Below are 17647 nucleotides of genomic sequence, written 5' to 3' on the forward strand. Positions count from 1 at the left end.
TAACTTTAAAATCATAGCACATGGGCAGTACTCACCAATTTTCATATTTGTTGCTCATACCAAAATGTAAAACCACTAATGCTAGAGAATTTATTTGTTACAGACTTATGGCAAAATCAGCATTGTATTAAACTATCGCATGGAAGTTTTCAAATAATATATACTATGGCCCAGTTTCTTCTGCCAAGAATATACACACTGTATATTATTTTATATGGTATTTTTTGTGGCAGCAGAAATGGGTCTCATAAAAAATATACTGTATAAATATACCGTATAATCTTGATCATTATCGATATCGTTATCTCTGATATTTTATCATACTGTATATTTCTTGCACCTTTCTGCTGCGTCATGAATATACCATCTATATTGTTCACCCATAACACAAGGTTTGTTGAGCATACCCTACTTAGAACAATTACTAAAATGTCACAGTGGACTGAAAATCTTAAGATATTTGCTCTATTTAAATGTGATAGAACCGAGGTTTCAGTGTAATAGGAGATGTGGGGTTTGGTTGTCGTCAAAACAAGTGAACAGTAAGCAGTACAAAACAGCAATGGACAATGACTGAAAGTTAGGTAGACACGGGGTTATCCGGTCCCATATGAGATTTTACGGGATCGAACCATAGCTATCTATTCCTCAATCCATATAATCCCACAAAGTAGTTTTCAAAGGAAACGGGTCACCGAATTATAATTCTAATATATTATTACGTTATGTTTATGCCGTACATATTGTAGCAGAAACAGGGCCTATCTTACATTAATGGCTCATTGGGATGACTAAAGGTTGGTATTAATAGTTGTTGTGGAATCGGTGAGAAATAATGAGGTGAACACGTTGTTGCAATATGTTGTCTTTATTAGATTTATTATTATTCAACAACTGTGTTGGGTTGTCTATAAGAACAAACAAAATACACTAAGTAGATAGTTCTGTAGTCAACAAATACTTCAAAACATATGATAATAAAGAATAGTACGACTACCCCCTCTATAGTAATAGAAAGATGTAGACACTCGTACGCCGACTCGACTCAAAGTGATAACGTCAAGCGAGGCCTAGATATATGAACTTTAACAACAATAAAATATCTAATTTTTAAAGGTGTACACAACTCAAAGACTGCCCCTGCAGACTCCTGGCTAAACATATTAATAAACGATTCTAATTAAACTCACCCAAAGGGTTCCAAAAAACAAATAAAGATGATTACACAGCATGAATATCTCACACGATACCAAATTGTATATGATTTCGTTCAGCCTGCGTATTGTACGCGCACTGGCACGCAACTCACAAATTGAAAACAAATGACGTCATGACATCCCAGCCCCCTAAAAAGTGACGGATAGTCACAACTAGTAACAAAGTCTACAACTTTAAATGTAACAATGAAAAGTTCATAAATGTCAATTACACTTTAAATCATCAATCACAGTGGTCAAGGAACATCATCTGATCCACATATCACTACATGTCTGAACGTTCGGTGCTCTTCATTAGCATGATCAACTTAGTAACCGGTTTCTTAGCATTGATACCATCTGCAAATCTTATGTCAACAATCCTAACAAGGTCATCTTTCCCTGGATAAACTTTACTGACTTCTGCCATTTTCCAACTACCACGTTTCTTGTTCTCACCAATGACAAGTACTATGTCACCTTCCATTACATTCTCCATTGATTTCTGCCATTTAAGTCTTGGTGAGAGCTTATGGATACACTCCATCCATCGGTGCCAGAAACCATTCACCATAGAGTTACAAATTTCTCTCCGTTTTCTCAAATTTCCATGGAATTCTTCACACGGTACTTCCGGACACTGTAAATCACCTCTTCCAATCAGGAAATGATTAGGAGTTAATGGCGGGTGATCCAGGGGCGATGATGACTTGGCTGTCAAAGGTCGACTATTGATAAGACCAGATATCTGACAGAACACCGTCTCCCATTCAACAAATGTTAGTCTATCAGCTTTCACCAACTGTCTCATGCCTTTCTTCACCTCTTGAACCATGCGCTCAACAGCTCCTTGGTGATGAGGTCCACCTGGTGGTCCAAATTTCCACTGCACATTATAACGTTGGCATTGTTCTCGTATCTTCGTCTGGTCTAGTCTCAAATTCAACTCATTTATTGTATTGTCAGCCCCTCTGAAACATGTGCCATTGTCACTCACCAACAAAGATGGTGCTCCTCTGATGCTTACAAATCGTTCCATTGCTTGTAGGAACGCTTGGGTAGTAAGATCTTGGACACAGGTTAAGTGTACAGCTCTAGTCACGGCACACGTAAAAACTGCACAATATCCTTTTGTGGTGGTATTTTTGTTCAGTTTAACGTTAACTGGGCCCAGATAGTCTACGAGTGTGGAACTAAATGGCGGTGAGCATGGTTTCACTCGGAAGTCTGGTAGGTCAGCCATCTTCTGCTCTATTGGCTTCCCTTTGTGTCTCCTACAAATAGTACATTGTCGTACAACTGTTTTTGAGATATTGGTATCCCCAATAATCCAAAACTTCTTTCTTACCTCTGATGCGGTTCTCCGGTGGCCCCCATGTAAAGAGTGTCTGTGTCTATCCCGAACAATCAGTAAACTGATATGGCTTCCCTTCGGTAGTATGTAAGGGTGTCTTATGTCATACGACAGTGGTGCATTCTTAATCCGTCCACCAACACGGTACACTCCTTCTTTCTCATCGAAGACTGGATCTAGCTTCATGATGTTGTGATCATTGAAATTTATCTCAGCTTGTCCCTGTCGGATCCAAAGCAACTCAGCTTCCTTCAATGCATGTGGTGAAGGCCACTCAGAAATTTGTGAAGTTAACTTCTTTAACCATTGGTTCTTTGGTAACTGCTTTAAGGACACAACTCTTGCTGTGACCATCTTAAGTTTTGGCCAACTAGAAAACTTGGTGGGATCAAGTATTCTTTCAAATTCAGGGATAGCCTTTATTTTGAGTGTTAGTGTCTTAGCATTACGGACATGGAATTTCTTTTGTTCTCCATCTTCAGAAGCTACTTGAACATTTGTCGGAGTTTTAGGCCAAGAGATTGGTGGTGATCGTAGGAACCCTGGTCCATCGATGACTTTCTTCATATCGTCAATGTTTCCTCCTCTTGAAACAATATATATAGTGTTCTGGTCTGATGGTACAAAGGCAATATCTTTGATCGGGTCAAATTCAGAAGTGATCTCACCTACACGGTATGCAACATACGATCGGAAAGATTTAGATTGACCTCTCAGCCAACTGATGACAGTCATACTGTCTGTCCAAATCTTTGAATAAACTATGTCAAACCTCAAAGCATTCTTTACAGTGAGCATCAGCCTTGAAAGCAGCAGAATTGCTTGAAGTTCTTTCCTGGGGATGCTTGATTGTTTAAGTGGTGTGAGTCTGGCTCGGGCGCACACAAACGACAAATAAGCTTCAGTTGACTCTTCATGTGACCACCTTAGCCAAACTCCGATACCCATAGCATCTTCTGAAGCATCACTTGCACCATGCAGAGATACTTTTGGTAATGGTCTTTTTCCTCTAAATGGCTCTGGAATAAGACATCTTGGAATTTCTATGTCACTTGCTTTTTCAAGGTCTTTATTGATTTCACTGAGAATAGCACAAAGTTCACCTCTCTGGTTAAGTGGTGTATCCCAATCAATGTTTAGTTGCCACAGTTTTTGTAACAGTGTTTTCGGTCGGACAAGGATACCGGAAAGCATACCGAATACGTCATAGTAAGAAGCGGTTTGTTTCAGAATGCTACGTTTAGTTGGGATTAGACCTTGAATTAGTTTAACCTCTTTGACCTTTAGAGTGTCGTTCACAAGGTCCCACTTTGTTCCCAAAGCTGTTGCAGCAGTGGCGTCTTCTGATTCATCACACATATTCCTAACATTGGATTGCCATTTCCTGATATTGAAGTTTCCTTTCTTCAGAGTCTCAATGAGTTTAGACTTTAAGTTGTCGGCCTCATTAGCATCAGTAACAGATTCATTCAAATCATCCATGTAAAACTGGTCAGTAACAATTCTTTCTAATTGTTTATCACCGGGTGCATGCTCAGATACTATATGCCTCAAAGTCACAATAGCCGCAGTTGGTGATGGCTTGTCACCAAATGTAACAGTCGTCAACTCGTACACTTGAATTGGATGGTTAGGATTCTCTCTGAACACAAATCGATGAAAGCGGGCATCATCAGAACTGATTTTAATAGCCTGGAACATCTTACTAATGTCGGCAATTATACCAACTTCGTTTTCTCGGAATCGTAGGGCAACATCAAAAAGATCTGTATTAACATTTTCTCCTTTATATAAATAATCATTAAGAGAATGGCCTTGAAATCTTGCCTTCCCATCATATACCACTCTCACAGGTGTTGTTTTAGATTCTTTGGTTACGGCAAAGTGTGGTAAAAACCACATCTTCCTTCCAGCCTCTCTATCTCTTTGTAGCTCTGCTTCTGTCACTCGACGAGAGACACCTCTTTTCAGTTGATCTCTCATTTGTTCGCAATACACTTCCCATTCTATGCTTCTATTCTCAAATTGCTTTTCTAGGCTCTTCAGTCTCTTCACAGCATACCCATAGTTATCTGGAAGGTCATTTGGTGCCCTTTTCCAAGGCAATCTAATTTCATAAGTTCCATTTGGCAGTTGTTTCACACTCTGATCAATTGCTTCCGTTGCCTTGCGGTTTGTAAGATGTTCGGAGCATTTGCACTTCTTTGGTTCTAAACCCATTGTCTCAATGCCAAGAAAATCTTCCATTGGTCCAACGGCAGACACATTAACATAGTTGAAGAGTGCTGATGTGGTGAGTTGTCCTCCTTGGATAAACCATCCAAAAGGACATTTCACGGCTACAGGTTCATTGATACATTCACCTCGGAGGTACTCTTCCCAAATCATTAAGTGTGTGTTATCGACACCAAGCAGTACATCAATAGTTGGGTATGGAGCAACTTGTAAATCAATTTCATTTAGATGACTGTATTGTTTAAGCTGTTCTTTGTATACTATAGGAGCATCTCCGCAGGGTTCGTCTATTTCTGTGACGGTGAGTGGACAAGGAAGACCATGTACCATTTACGTCTTCAATGTAGCAATTCAGCAATCGTAGTTTCTTAGTAATTTCTTACCACCAACCAGACTCAGATCGTGTTTTTGATAAACATCTTGATTAGTAAGTGGAATGAGTCCCGATCGCAGAAGTGTCGCTTGGCTTCCACCATCCAATAAGATACGCACTAGACGGCGGGTTTTGCCACATCTCAGGTACCCCATAACAGTAGGTAAAGTCACTTGTAATTTACTTTCTCCATTGTTGGTGACCATGCCTGCCTGCTTAACAACTGTGGTTGGATCCGCTGGTTGAAATGGTTGAGCATTGCAATTAAGATTGGGTTGATCCTTTTTTTCATACAAGACAGGACAAACAGCCGGAAAGTGAAGGTTACTTCCACAAGATGGAGTTCCACAAGGTGCGGCAAATTGACAGGAATTCTTATCATATGGAGGTTTACCAGCAGAGCAATTGTTGTGACCACATCTAAAACAGATTCTGTTCTTTTTCATCACTTCATATTTCTCCTTTTGAGACAAACTTCGAAACTTGTTACAACTCTTTAAGAAATGGGTATTCGCAGTTGGATGCAGTGCACACTCGGGATTTCTATTGTAGTCTGACTTGTATCCTTCTGCAGATGACACTACAGCAGCATTTGAAGCCTTCTTTGACGATGAAGATGATTCAGTTTCAGTCATGGGCATAGCTTTCTCAAGTAACAATAATTGGCTGTACAGCCATTTAACCAAGCCAGTGAGAGAATGACCTGTGTCGTTGTCCCTAACGCTTTTATAGTAAGCTATTCTGTGTTCTTCTGGTAGCTTCTGTTTTATTTGGCTCAGCATGATTTTGCTGTTCAATTCTCCAGATAAACCAATGGTTTCCGCTCTGGTTTCAAACGTTTGAAGGGTTTGGACAAAACGACTCATGGCTGGAATGTTGATCTTGTCCTTACTTTCATAGGACTTTAAATTCTCTAGATCCTTCAACAGACTATCAACCACTCTGTCTTTGTCTCCGTAGCGTTCATCTAACACTTCCCAAGCTCTAGCCACATCGATACATCCTTTAACCATGTTTCTTTCTTTGCTGTTAATCATAGATTCAGTTAGCTGGTAGAAACATTCAATCTCAGTTAGATTAGTTGCACAATGTGTAAATAATTCTTTAAATCTTTTGTAATCCCGGATGTTGCCATTAAATGTAGGATACTTCATCTTTGCCATGGTAGGCGTTGACCTTGCCATAGCAGGTCGAGGTGTAGGTGAACTGAATGCAGGCGGCGAGGCAACCGTACCAGCAGGCTGCGTTGAGGCTGATGTTTGAAGAGGAGTTGTTGGAGTTGAGAATGGTACATCGACTGTAGATTGTGAGTGGCGCAGGGTAATCTCCCGTTTTGCACATACCAACCTTTGAAGGAAATCCATCTCACATTCTGACATCCATTTCTCTTCCGTATCAAATTCTCCCTGGTCTTCAATTACATCAATCAGTTCAGAGTGTTTTAACTCAACTTTTCTGAACTGTTCCTCCGCCTTGATAATGTAAGTTTTTAAAACATCTGGTTCGCAATTTTCTTTAAGTAGTGATTCTATCATGGACAGAGTCCTTGTTAACTGACCTTTGCTGTTCCGTCTGGTAAGCTTCAGTTTGTTTAAGTCTGCCATTGTAATTATTTCACTAGTTGTTGAAGCTGTTGTGGAATCGGTGAGAAATAATGAGGTGAACACGTTGTTGCAATATGTTGTCTTTATTAGATTTATTATTATTCAACAACTGTGTTGGGTTGTCTATAAGAACAAACAAAATACACTAAGTAGATAGTTCTGTAGTCAACAAATACTTCGAAACATATGATAATAAAGAATAGTACGACTACCCCCTCTATAGTAATAGAAAGATGTAGACACTCGTACGCCGACTCGACTCAAAGTGATAACGTCAAGCGAGGCCTAGATATATGAACTTTAACAACAATAAAATATCTAATTTTTAAAGGTGTACACAACTCAAAGACTACCCTGCAGACTCCTGGCTAAACATATTAATAAACGATTCTAATTAAACTCACCCAAAGGGTTCCAAATAACAAATAAAGATGATTACACAGCATGAATATCTCACACGATACCAAATTGTATATGATTTCGTTCAGCCTGCGTATTGTACGCGCACTGGCACGCAACTCACAAATTGAAAACAAATGACGTCATGACAATAGTAATACCTAAGGGTAGACTCACAGCGTTAGGTTTGTTATCCAACACAAGGTAATCCTCTCTTGATAGGGTTCCTATTAACGCAAATGGCGAGGCGTAACAGCTTCCTAACGGTAATCTGCAGCTTAGTTCACATACAAAAGTATGTACACTGCTTACATAACGCCACCATGAGTCTGAACATACCATAAGACACTGAACAGTACTATGTTTAAAAATAAAGGTGATTAATCAAAGGCTGATAACTCCTCCACATAAAACTCCTAGAAAGTAGGAAGCATTTTGTCCTCTTCCCTGACTGACTGAGCATATGATCTCTCTATTAATAATTTATATTGTAAACCTTATTATGTAAACAGAAATATCAATGGAAATTCTTCTTCACTAAAAAGTTTTTAAAGATATGCTACATTATTAGCAATTTACACCTAAATCCAGCCCTCAGTCTTAACCCTTTTCCAACATGCAATTTGTTTTTTGAGGATATTCACTACATTATTAGCAAATTACCCCCTCAATCCACCCTTTTCCAACATGGCTGTTGAAAAAGTGTGTCATCCATTGGAATAGTTTTATTGCCAATATTGTATGTCTGTGGATTTTCCATCTGAATTGACATAGCAGCAATCAATCATTGTGCCACTTATGAATTTCATGTGTGAGAGCATTTCCGGCCATCTAGAGGTGTCATTTAACAAAATTTGCTTTAAATCCCGCTCCCTTTTCAGATCCTGGCTAAGGCCCTGGACATTTGGGCAATCCCCTTACGATAGTCCTGCTACCGCCCCTGTAAATAATTCTAAGCATGTGAAACAAAATACTGATTATTGATTATTTGAAAGTGGATAATTTAAAAACATAAAATATGTTTGTATCACATGGATGACACACACACAGAGTGATATATCACTTTGTTAGTTTTTCTGTCTTGTGCTGCTATCTGTATTGTGGTATTCAAGCTTTAAAGTTTAAAAAAATTAAGATAAAATGAGTTGAATATTTATTATTGAAATGAGTAATTATTATTCAATTACATAATAAAAAATTAGTTTTGATAGCTGAATTCAATTAGCTTGGTGTTTATGAACATTACTATTACTACATTAATACATAACTTGCTTGCTCATCTTGATTGTGCTAAATACTTATGCTAGGGTTTTATTTCTAGATTTTTCGTCCTCTTTTAATTCTATACAATCAAGTATTTTAATGAAATCAGTAAAACAGCTTAAAGAATAATAGGAACTAAAGAGAACGCTAAAGATATTGTTAAAAGTGCAATAAGTAAGAAGTAATTATGTCGGATGAGTATCACCCTTCCTCACCATTATCTTATCTTTAGTAAGTCAGGGCGTTTAATTGTTGGTGTTCCACTTTAGTGCTTTTTGACAATTAGGCTTAAATATAGTTGTTACTGTGTGCAAAACAATATCAGTTTTTTGTGGCAACAGTGTACAGTTATATGCTCTAATTTAAAATATAATCTTTAATGTGTATTATTATCAATACATAATGCTATACATTATGTTTTTTCACGCTATGGTCATAAATTTCAATTTGAAACACTTTATAAAACATTGAAAACAATAGTGCCTTCACCATTTTATTAAATTAATATTTTTTTAAACAGTATTTAATCAATAGTATGTTATTTTGTAGGGTTTTAATAAAGTTAGTGTAATTACTTCCGTAGAAAAAAAATGGTGTTTTCACTTATAAAATGACAAATAAATGGTTAAATTCAACAAAAACCCATTGGCTGGCAGCCAATTTGAACATTTTTTCTTTAAATTATTTATTTTGAAAATTTTTTTTCAGGGGCCATTGCATTTTTAACAAAAAAACTTCAAAAACAAAAAAAATTTCACAAAGCTTCAATTGTTCTTACATGATTTTGTATTTTAAAAGCGCAATTTTTTAAACAATTCACTTAAATGCCCTATGATCCCTGTGTATTATAATGATCAAAGATGCTAGTTGTATGTACTGAATATTTTAGTATGATTTATTCATCATTTTTAGTAATGCATTTTGCCATACTCTCTTTTATTGTCAACACACTACGAACTCCGTCCACCACCTCCTCCTCATTAAATAATGAAGAGCAATGATATTATTGGATGTAATATAGACCCATATTAGACCCAGTTTTAGTTTGTAATTATTTTTTCCATAATACATTACAAGGGCCTATACATTTTATATTACACAGTGCCCTCACTCATCATTTATTTTACTTAAATTCTGTTCATATTGTTAGCACTTTCAATACCAGTGTACTGTTCAATAAAAACCCAAAAATCTGTACAAAATTTAATTTAATTTAATTTTTTTAGACCTTTTTTACAAAACAACTTTATTGAAATAGCATTTAAATAAAAAAAAAACTATTACCAGCATTAAACTAGATGAAGATTTCATTTCATTATTCGGTCTATTTCAGTATATCCAAAAAAAAAATGAAATTGGGGAGACCAGGGTCAACCTAAGTGAACTTAATCACTGAGACTCTAAGCTCACTATGTCGGTCGGTAGGTCGGTCGGTAGGTCGGTCGGTAAACACTAACTCAAATTTGCACACGTGACTAAAGCTATGTATACGGCCTTGTTAATCAAATAATAATAAATACAACATAGTATAAAACTGACTCCAAATAACAATGATTCAACGTTTCAAACTTTATTTGATCATCATCAGGAATGATGATAAAATGTATTATTACTGGTCCTCAAGTTTAACTGGAAACTGAGGAAATTCGGATTAGGCCCTCCACGGACCCACGGCAGCCAGCAGTGCAGCGCCTACCAGATCAGCACACCGGGAGACGATCCCCTACTCTTTCCGAATAGTGTACCAAGTTCTTTAGCGTGCACTGTTAAGTACACGGGACCAACGGCTTTACGTCCCATCCGAAGGACGAGGCAATGAGAGTAAAGCATCTTGCCTAAGGATGCAATTAGTATGGTACAGATAACCTCGAACCCATGCCTATCACATGCTAGTTCGATATTACCTTTCCACCATCACTCTCTGGTGTATATACAGCACCCGCCGCTATTTCTAGACGGTCTCCCATCCAGAACGCAACCGGGCCCAACGTTGCTTAACTTCGGTGATCTGACGAGAACCGGTGTTTCAACGCAGTATGGCCGTATAATTTGCACACCTGACTAAAGTCATGTATACGGCCTTGTTAATCATCTATTTAAATAATATTTACAACATAGTATAAAACTGACTCCAAATAACAATGATTCAACGTTTCAAACATTATTGTTATTATTATGGAATGCTTTATTAAATAGGTAACAGCAGTGAGCACCAGTGCTTTGCACAGTCTGTAGTATAATTAAAATTATTCCATCTTCTATCATTGTTATATTTATTCATCTTCTTCTTCATTATAAGACAATAACAAACAAACTCGTTTAAATATAAATCTACCCACTGTAATGTTGGTGTTGCTACAGTTGTTCATACTTTAGAACAATGACAGATTATCAATGCTTACTTTATAGCATTCATTCAAGTATAAGCAATAATGTCAACAGTATACTATTTGAAAATCACAAGACAAAAAAATCAACTTTATTATTATGATTTTGTAAAGCTTAATATTTGTTAACATACTGTTCATTCTTTTAAATTCAAACTTTATTTATCCACAAAATATCAAAGATTAAAAATAAACTTGTTTCAAAAATGAAAAATTTTAAAACAGTGATCGTGCCTTTAGTTGCATGGTCATTGACACTATTTTAACTAAAATAATTAACTAAAAATTAAAGTTTAGTTAGCAAAGTTCAAAAGGATGAATTAAAACACCTAATAAAATCCTTAAAAAGAGGCTACGAGGATGCTTGTTTTTCTTGTCTTACCATTATTGAATAAATGTTATTGAATTGAAATTAAATTGAATTGAATTAACAGCCACCACATATTATAATATACATTAATGACAAAATATGATGTTTTAATTAAGTTTAACTAAAAATGAAAAACTACAATGTGTATTCCCTTTGCGTACTGATCAGCCATTTTTTATTGCAAGGTTTCAAAATGATGCAATGAACTTTACTCTGTCCATTTGATTGAATGTTAAATCGACCAAATATAAGTCCTGATAATGAACAGAACAGAGTATGCTCAGTATAATGTGCATTAAGCATGCGCAGATTAATATTTTGTGTAGATTACCGTGATCCTTTCATCTACCGTCCACCTCTACTGTCATAAAGTCACTAGTAGGTTTTATTGTAAATTAACAGCAACAGCTACCGTATACTAAATAGTGGTACTAATCATTGTCAGTATTTTCATTTCTATTGTAAATTAATAGTCAACAGATACCTCTTAGAATCGGTAAGTCATACATTCTACTCATTCACCCTTTACCAAAAATTTTGTATTTTTAAAATGTCTTTCTTTCCATCATATATTCATTTATGACTGACAATTTTATACTTATAGTTACATTCTACTGTAAAACAATAATACTCTCATTGTCATTACATTCAGCCTCTTACATTAACATTCAAATTAATTCAGAATAAATACATTTGAATGATGAAGTAAACAGAATAACTAAAATACAAATAAATTGGTATATTTCTATACTATTGTACCTTATAACACAAGCATCTCCTGTTCGTCCGAAGCGCGTAACAATTTCGAAAGGCATTGTCAGATAGAATAGAGCTAATGGGTGTTGCCATTGTGAGCCATGGAGTAGCGCGCCCTCATCAAATTAGAAAGTCAAAATCATAGAGGGGATCTGCTAATACTATAGAGGGATAGAGTAATTGACTGAGCCCTCTATAGGAATTAATAGTTTTTACTTCCTAGTTTGGAGGGGGCGCTGCTCCATGCTATGAAATGGCGTCGCCCAGTTTGACCTTTTAACCCTGTACTTCCAATACTGTGTTTTGAATGCAAATTGAAGAACAGGAGATTCTTGTGTTATCAGTTCTTTGCTTTGATGGAGATGATGATACATAAAACTGTTATAAAGCCTATCAAACATACAGTGCTAGTTGACGGTGATTATTTGCTTTTTGTCAAAAGTAAATAATAGTCAACCAGAAATAAAACTTGGTTTACTAAAGCTTTGGTTGCCAACGCAATGTAGGCGCTACGCAAGTGCGTTGACCAATAACAAGCAACAGTTCGGATAATCCATCACATTCTGATTGGTAAATTTGCTTGATTTAATTTACAAAAAAATTGCATAGACTACAGACAAATGGACAGACTAAATGTTGGGACAAACAAACTTATTACATGCAATTATTACTTAAAAAATAATTTGGGATTTACACTACCCATCTGAATATACATACACCTTAATCTGAATACCTTATCCAACATGATTACAGTGTTTAAACAGCGAATAACACTATGCCTTTGTAGATTCATTCCATAACATAGTTTCATTCCATTAAAACTACAATAGTAACATTATCATATAACCTATATAACCTACCACTTTTTTTAATAGAATAAACCAAATGCTATCATCTCTTTAACTATTTAATACACAATAACATCTACCCGTCTATGATAGTGCAACGTGTCAATCACACTCACAGCTAAAGACACCCTTGTACACCTTTGTGTCTTATTATTCAATGCATTTCAACACAATGCTGCTCAGACACCACCTATATTATTCTACTTGAGTTTGCTAGATCATCATATAAAAGTGCATTATGATGAGATCAGATTGTTTTTATATAATTGTACTTTATTAATAATTATAATATTGACAAGCATTCTGATGTTTGTTCATGATTGTGCAGAGCCATGATAAATACAATTGTCACAGCTTGAATAAGGTAACAGGGAGAAAATTAAATGAAAACCTTCCTCAATAATATTTCTCTGCTCAAATGCTGGATTGTAATGAGTTTTTAATATTAAATGTGTCTATATAATTTATTGTTTGTTAAGTAGGTCTTTTAACATAGTGATGTTTAATGTGAAATGGTTAAATGTATTCAGAGTGAGATCTGCCAATGTAAATTATCTTAATTAAAATCATTTACATTAGAAACTTTCAATTGTATTTCTATTATATTTTATCAATTTTAAGTGCTGTTCTTAATATACAATTGCAGTCTACCAAATCATGGAGCTATAAAGCTCAATGAGACTGAAAAACTGTTAACTTATGATGTACACAGCCTATTTAATACTTAGTTGAAATGCCATTATTATACATTTTTAATCATTGATTTATTTAGAGAAATTAATAAAACTTCACCAGAAGTTTTAGAATGGTCATATCAGTTGTATTTTGATTATTTATACTACTATAACAATATATGTTCACATTTTGTAGTAATACACTACCAACATGTATAGATAGTATTTACAATACCCATCTGAATAATTATACTACACCTTAATCTGAATACCTTATCCAACCTGAATACAGCATTTATACAGCGAATACTGTTTTGTAGTTTCATTCCATAAAGCCATAATTTAACATCAAATAAATAGTCATAAAATTAAAATTAAATCTTCTTTATTTTATTAGATTCATTTCTTTGTTTTCTTTTGAAAAAGATTTTAATACACCAAAAAAAAAACCCCAAAAATAAAAACATCTACCCTGTATGTGATGATACACATGGGGTCAAATCATTTTTCTATTCGACCTATTCGCTATCCTTCGCTAGGACAGAATAATCTGGATTTTTTTTTTTTTACATTAATCCAAGTTAATCAACTACCACACTTTATTTCAAAAGATATTAAACATTTTTTAGCATAATTATTTTTTTTGTAAAATGGCTGCATAATTAGTTATCCACACCTTGGCGGATAACTCCTTGTGATTGTATAAAATGATCATCAACTTTTTTTATCTGTATTATTCTTCTTTCATTCCACATTTCATAACTTCGTAAAGTTGTGCACCTACTATTTTTTTAAATTTTATGAATTTAAATGATTGATCATAGATCAAAAAACCAAACGTCATTTTGTATTGACACTTTTTTAATTTAAGTCATTTCAAGAGTCAACTTTCTATGGATTAAAAATGGCATGTTTCACAAAGTTACGCACACAAGATTTCTTACAACCAACACCTGCACTTGCTTTAACTTAATGCGCATTCTCAGTTTGTGAACTTAATTTAATTCTCTTGAATTTTTCATTATTTAAGCCTTAAAAGAATTGAAAAGTCAATTAAACCATATCAACTTTTATTTTAATGACTTACTGATTTTGATTTTAAATGCATTATGGCTACTCATACATGCTGATTGCATTGTTAACCCTATTTCACATTGACTATTCTTTTTATTGTACAAGTTACTAAATATTTTAGTTTACTTAATTCACTTCCCACAACCTTAATCAATAATCACCTTGAAAAATTTCAATATAAATTTACCTCCTGGTTCATCCTGTTTTTCATCACTGTTTTCCTCCTTGTACTCTATTTGCACAAACATACTTTGCCTATTATATTATTCTTAATAGTTGTTGTTTACAATAGTGATGAAAGCATTAATTTTGAAAATTTCTGTAATTTCGCGTGGAAGTAATCATATTTATCTTAATTTATGTCATGTTCATCCCACCAAAATCTGATGATGAAAACAGTTACCATGAAATTAGTACTTATGTAGAAACAAGGCTATAAAAAAAAGGATAGATTCAGGGTTTAACAAAATATATGACATAATCAATTTTAACCGGCTGAAAACATCTATTGAAATCCTCCATACATTATGTAGAAGAGCTGACTATTGCAATATGCTTTATTAGTTGATGCCATTCCAAAAGATTGTAAGTATAATTAAGAATCATAACAACAATATGTCTGTACATATTAAGGATGAATGTATTATAACAAACATGAAGCCAACAGCAAAACGTATATACTCATGCTTCAAATCAAAATCTATTACTTCTCGGGTTTTAGACAAATGAAATGTTGCTCTCAACGCCCAAAACATCATCTGATAAAGAAGATGAAAAATGGAAAAATATACTAAATTATAAACCATTACATAAAATTGTTCCAACTAACTTACAGCTGTATCTGGAAATTGAAAAATAAAAATGAATGTGATATATATGTGTTATTGAAAATGAAAAGCATATGTTCTTATAATTATTGTATACATAACAAATTATGTAAAAATATTGATAACATTTTTATAGGAATAGACAATAGCAGAAGTTCATTTAAAGAACCTCTTTAATGCATGGCTCAGATTGTCTACAGTATATACATATATACAGTGCTTAAATGCTTTAAGTATCTAATACCTTGCAATTGTATATTCTTTTAACAATCGTAAATCATACAGGTTTGATAATGCATTTTTTCTCATATTTGAATAAAATAGGTGTTTATCAAGTCAATACTGTATTCAAATTTAGGAACAGCTTAATCACAAAATAATGGGATCATTGTGCACTTTGTAATATTAATAATTCATTATACGATGTATTGATACTTTAACACTTCTTTATTGTATCTTGAACTTTGTTGTTATCATTGATACAATAATACATGAATCAAGTGTCAACAATTATAGAGCATTCATATTAACAGTTAATGTTGACTGATATGATTTTACTGTACCTTTCATCTCATCTTGAAAATTAAAAAAGTAAATAAAAATTAATCAAATATTAAAAATAATACAAATATAAATAAGGCTGATATTGATGATATTGATTGCAATTTGCCTAATGAGGTTTGATGATTAAAATGAGAACTCAACAGGGTGAATTTTCAATACAAGATGTAGGCCTACTGTAAGTAATAATAACCTGTCATTCTTTTAAAATACAAAATAAATTGGCAAATTGATGGTAAATGCCACTTAGAAGAGTTTATATGAAAGTATTTGTATGATAAAATTGAATTATCATATGCATTTATTATTTTTAGAATGGATCAACACCTCTGATTGAAGCTGCATATAAAGGTTTTGATGAAGTCTGCTTGGTCCTTCTCAATAAGGGAGCTGATGTAAATCACCAAAACAAGGTACTTTCACACATTGTATTTCAAACATTTTTAAATATAGGTGGCCAGTACAATTAAATTAATAATTTATGTTTAGTGTCATTGATACTGGGATTGTAGGATAATTCAAAGTTAGTACTATTTCAAAATCTAGACTATTAGTATATTTAAATTTGTTTGAAAATGTATACCACAAATATTTGTTGACATGCACAACAAATAGTTTCTTTATTTTGCTTTGTTATCCTATTTTGTAAAGAAATTAATCAGAGCCTTATCATTAAAAGTTTACATTATTTATATATGCATGTGTTTATTTTCACCAGTCAAAATTGCTAAATTATAGCAGGTATCCTGCTATACTTTATTTGCACAAGTAATTAGCATTCTTTACATAATAGATTAATCAACTGATAACATGTGTACTACAAGTTTTTTCAGCATATCCTAACTTCATTTCCTATTCTCCCAATGTAAAGTTTAGCAGGCTAACTCTCTCGTGACTCTGGAGAGTTTGCGGACGTAAAGCTCCATCCCTATTCTTCCAATGTAAAGTTTAGCAGGCTAACTCTCCTGACTGAGAGTTTACAGACGCAGCGCAAAGCTCATTTCATAAAGTTTAGTTTGGCAGGGCGACATGTGACATGATACTGTATTTTAATAATAATTCATTAGAAAATAATTAATAGGAAACTTATATTTTAAAGATGTGACCTTATACAGTACCAATTCAAAATTACAATAATTACTATGTTTTGTTTTAAAGTTAAAATGTGTTTATCGTGGACGACGTGTGAATATGTTTTTGACCCGGGCTTCCTTGTCCTTTGTCACTAATAATAGAGGCATATTTGCATAGTTTAAAATAAATACGCAATAAAATTCATATAAATAAAAATTATATTATATAATATATATTTTATATTATATATTAAAATGTATTTAATTTATTATTACAATATTTCAAAAATAAGCTCAGATGCCGGTGGTGAGCAAAATATGCGCACTAAAAATAACTTTGGAAAACACCCACCCTAGTTTCAAAACACGATTGCATGTCACGAGGTTAAAATAAACGCCGTGGTTAGGATTCCGACACCGGAACTCAACTGCCCACCGTTGGGGAATCCGACACGCTATTGCGCATGCCCAGAGCTCTGGGAAGTGAATTTAGCTTGTGCCACACACCACACTACCTGAGAGGATTTACTGTAGCCTAGTTAGTCGTTGCGCGAGCAAGAGAGCGATGGATGAAACTTGGCCTAGGCCATACATGAATTAATAATTGAAAACGACTACGTCACGCGTTAAAATAATTATTATGATATTAATAA

The 17647-nt window shown here is 34.3% G+C and overlaps 3 protein-coding genes and 1 pseudogene across 3 annotated transcripts in view; 1 reads left to right on the forward strand and 3 right to left on the reverse strand.

Moving 5' to 3' along the window:
* Window positions 1-1482: 1482 nt before the first annotated feature.
* On the reverse strand, window positions 1483-5115 carry LOC140044135 (uncharacterized). Its single transcript, XM_072088615.1, has one exon. It carries the CDS (start codon window positions 5113-5115, stop codon window positions 1483-1485), a length of 3633 nt encoding a protein of 1210 aa, XP_071944716.1.
* A 21-nt stretch (window positions 5116-5136) lies between these two features.
* Window positions 5137-7306, reverse strand: LOC140044136 (uncharacterized). Its single transcript, XM_072088616.1, has 2 exons — window positions 7167-7306; window positions 5137-6885 (listed from the first exon to the last, which is right to left on the reverse strand). The coding sequence occupies exon 2, from the start codon at window positions 6760-6762 to the stop codon at window positions 5137-5139; it is 1626 nt and encodes a 541-aa protein (XP_071944717.1). The 5' UTR covers window positions 6763-6885; window positions 7167-7306.
* A 3045-nt stretch (window positions 7307-10351) lies between these two features.
* LOC140045725 (5S ribosomal RNA) lies at window positions 10352-10472 on the reverse strand (annotated as a pseudogene).
* Window positions 10473-15998: 5526 nt separating this feature from the next.
* LOC140044138 (uncharacterized) overlaps window positions 15999-17647 on the forward strand; it is a 209766-nt gene continuing 208117 nt past the window's right edge. Inside the window, exon 1 of the mRNA XM_072088617.1 lies at window positions 15999-16334. The gene's annotated coding sequence lies outside the window, so the exon portion shown is untranslated. The remainder of the gene's footprint in view (window positions 16335-17647) is intronic.

Source organism: Antedon mediterranea, chromosome 3 (assembly GCF_964355755.1).
Source record: "Antedon mediterranea chromosome 3, ecAntMedi1.1, whole genome shotgun sequence".
Taxonomy (NCBI): Eukaryota; Metazoa; Echinodermata; class Crinoidea; order Comatulida; family Antedonidae; genus Antedon; species Antedon mediterranea.

What these genes read in the sequence shown, in the direction of transcription:
- LOC140044135 (XM_072088615.1), bottom strand. Translation starts at nt 5,115, where the DNA reads ATGGTACATGGTCTTCCTTGTCCACTCACCGTCACAGAAATAGACGAA.
- LOC140044136 (XM_072088616.1), bottom strand. Translation starts at nt 6,762, where the DNA reads ATGGCAGACTTAAACAAACTGAAGCTTACCAGACGGAACAGCAAAGGT.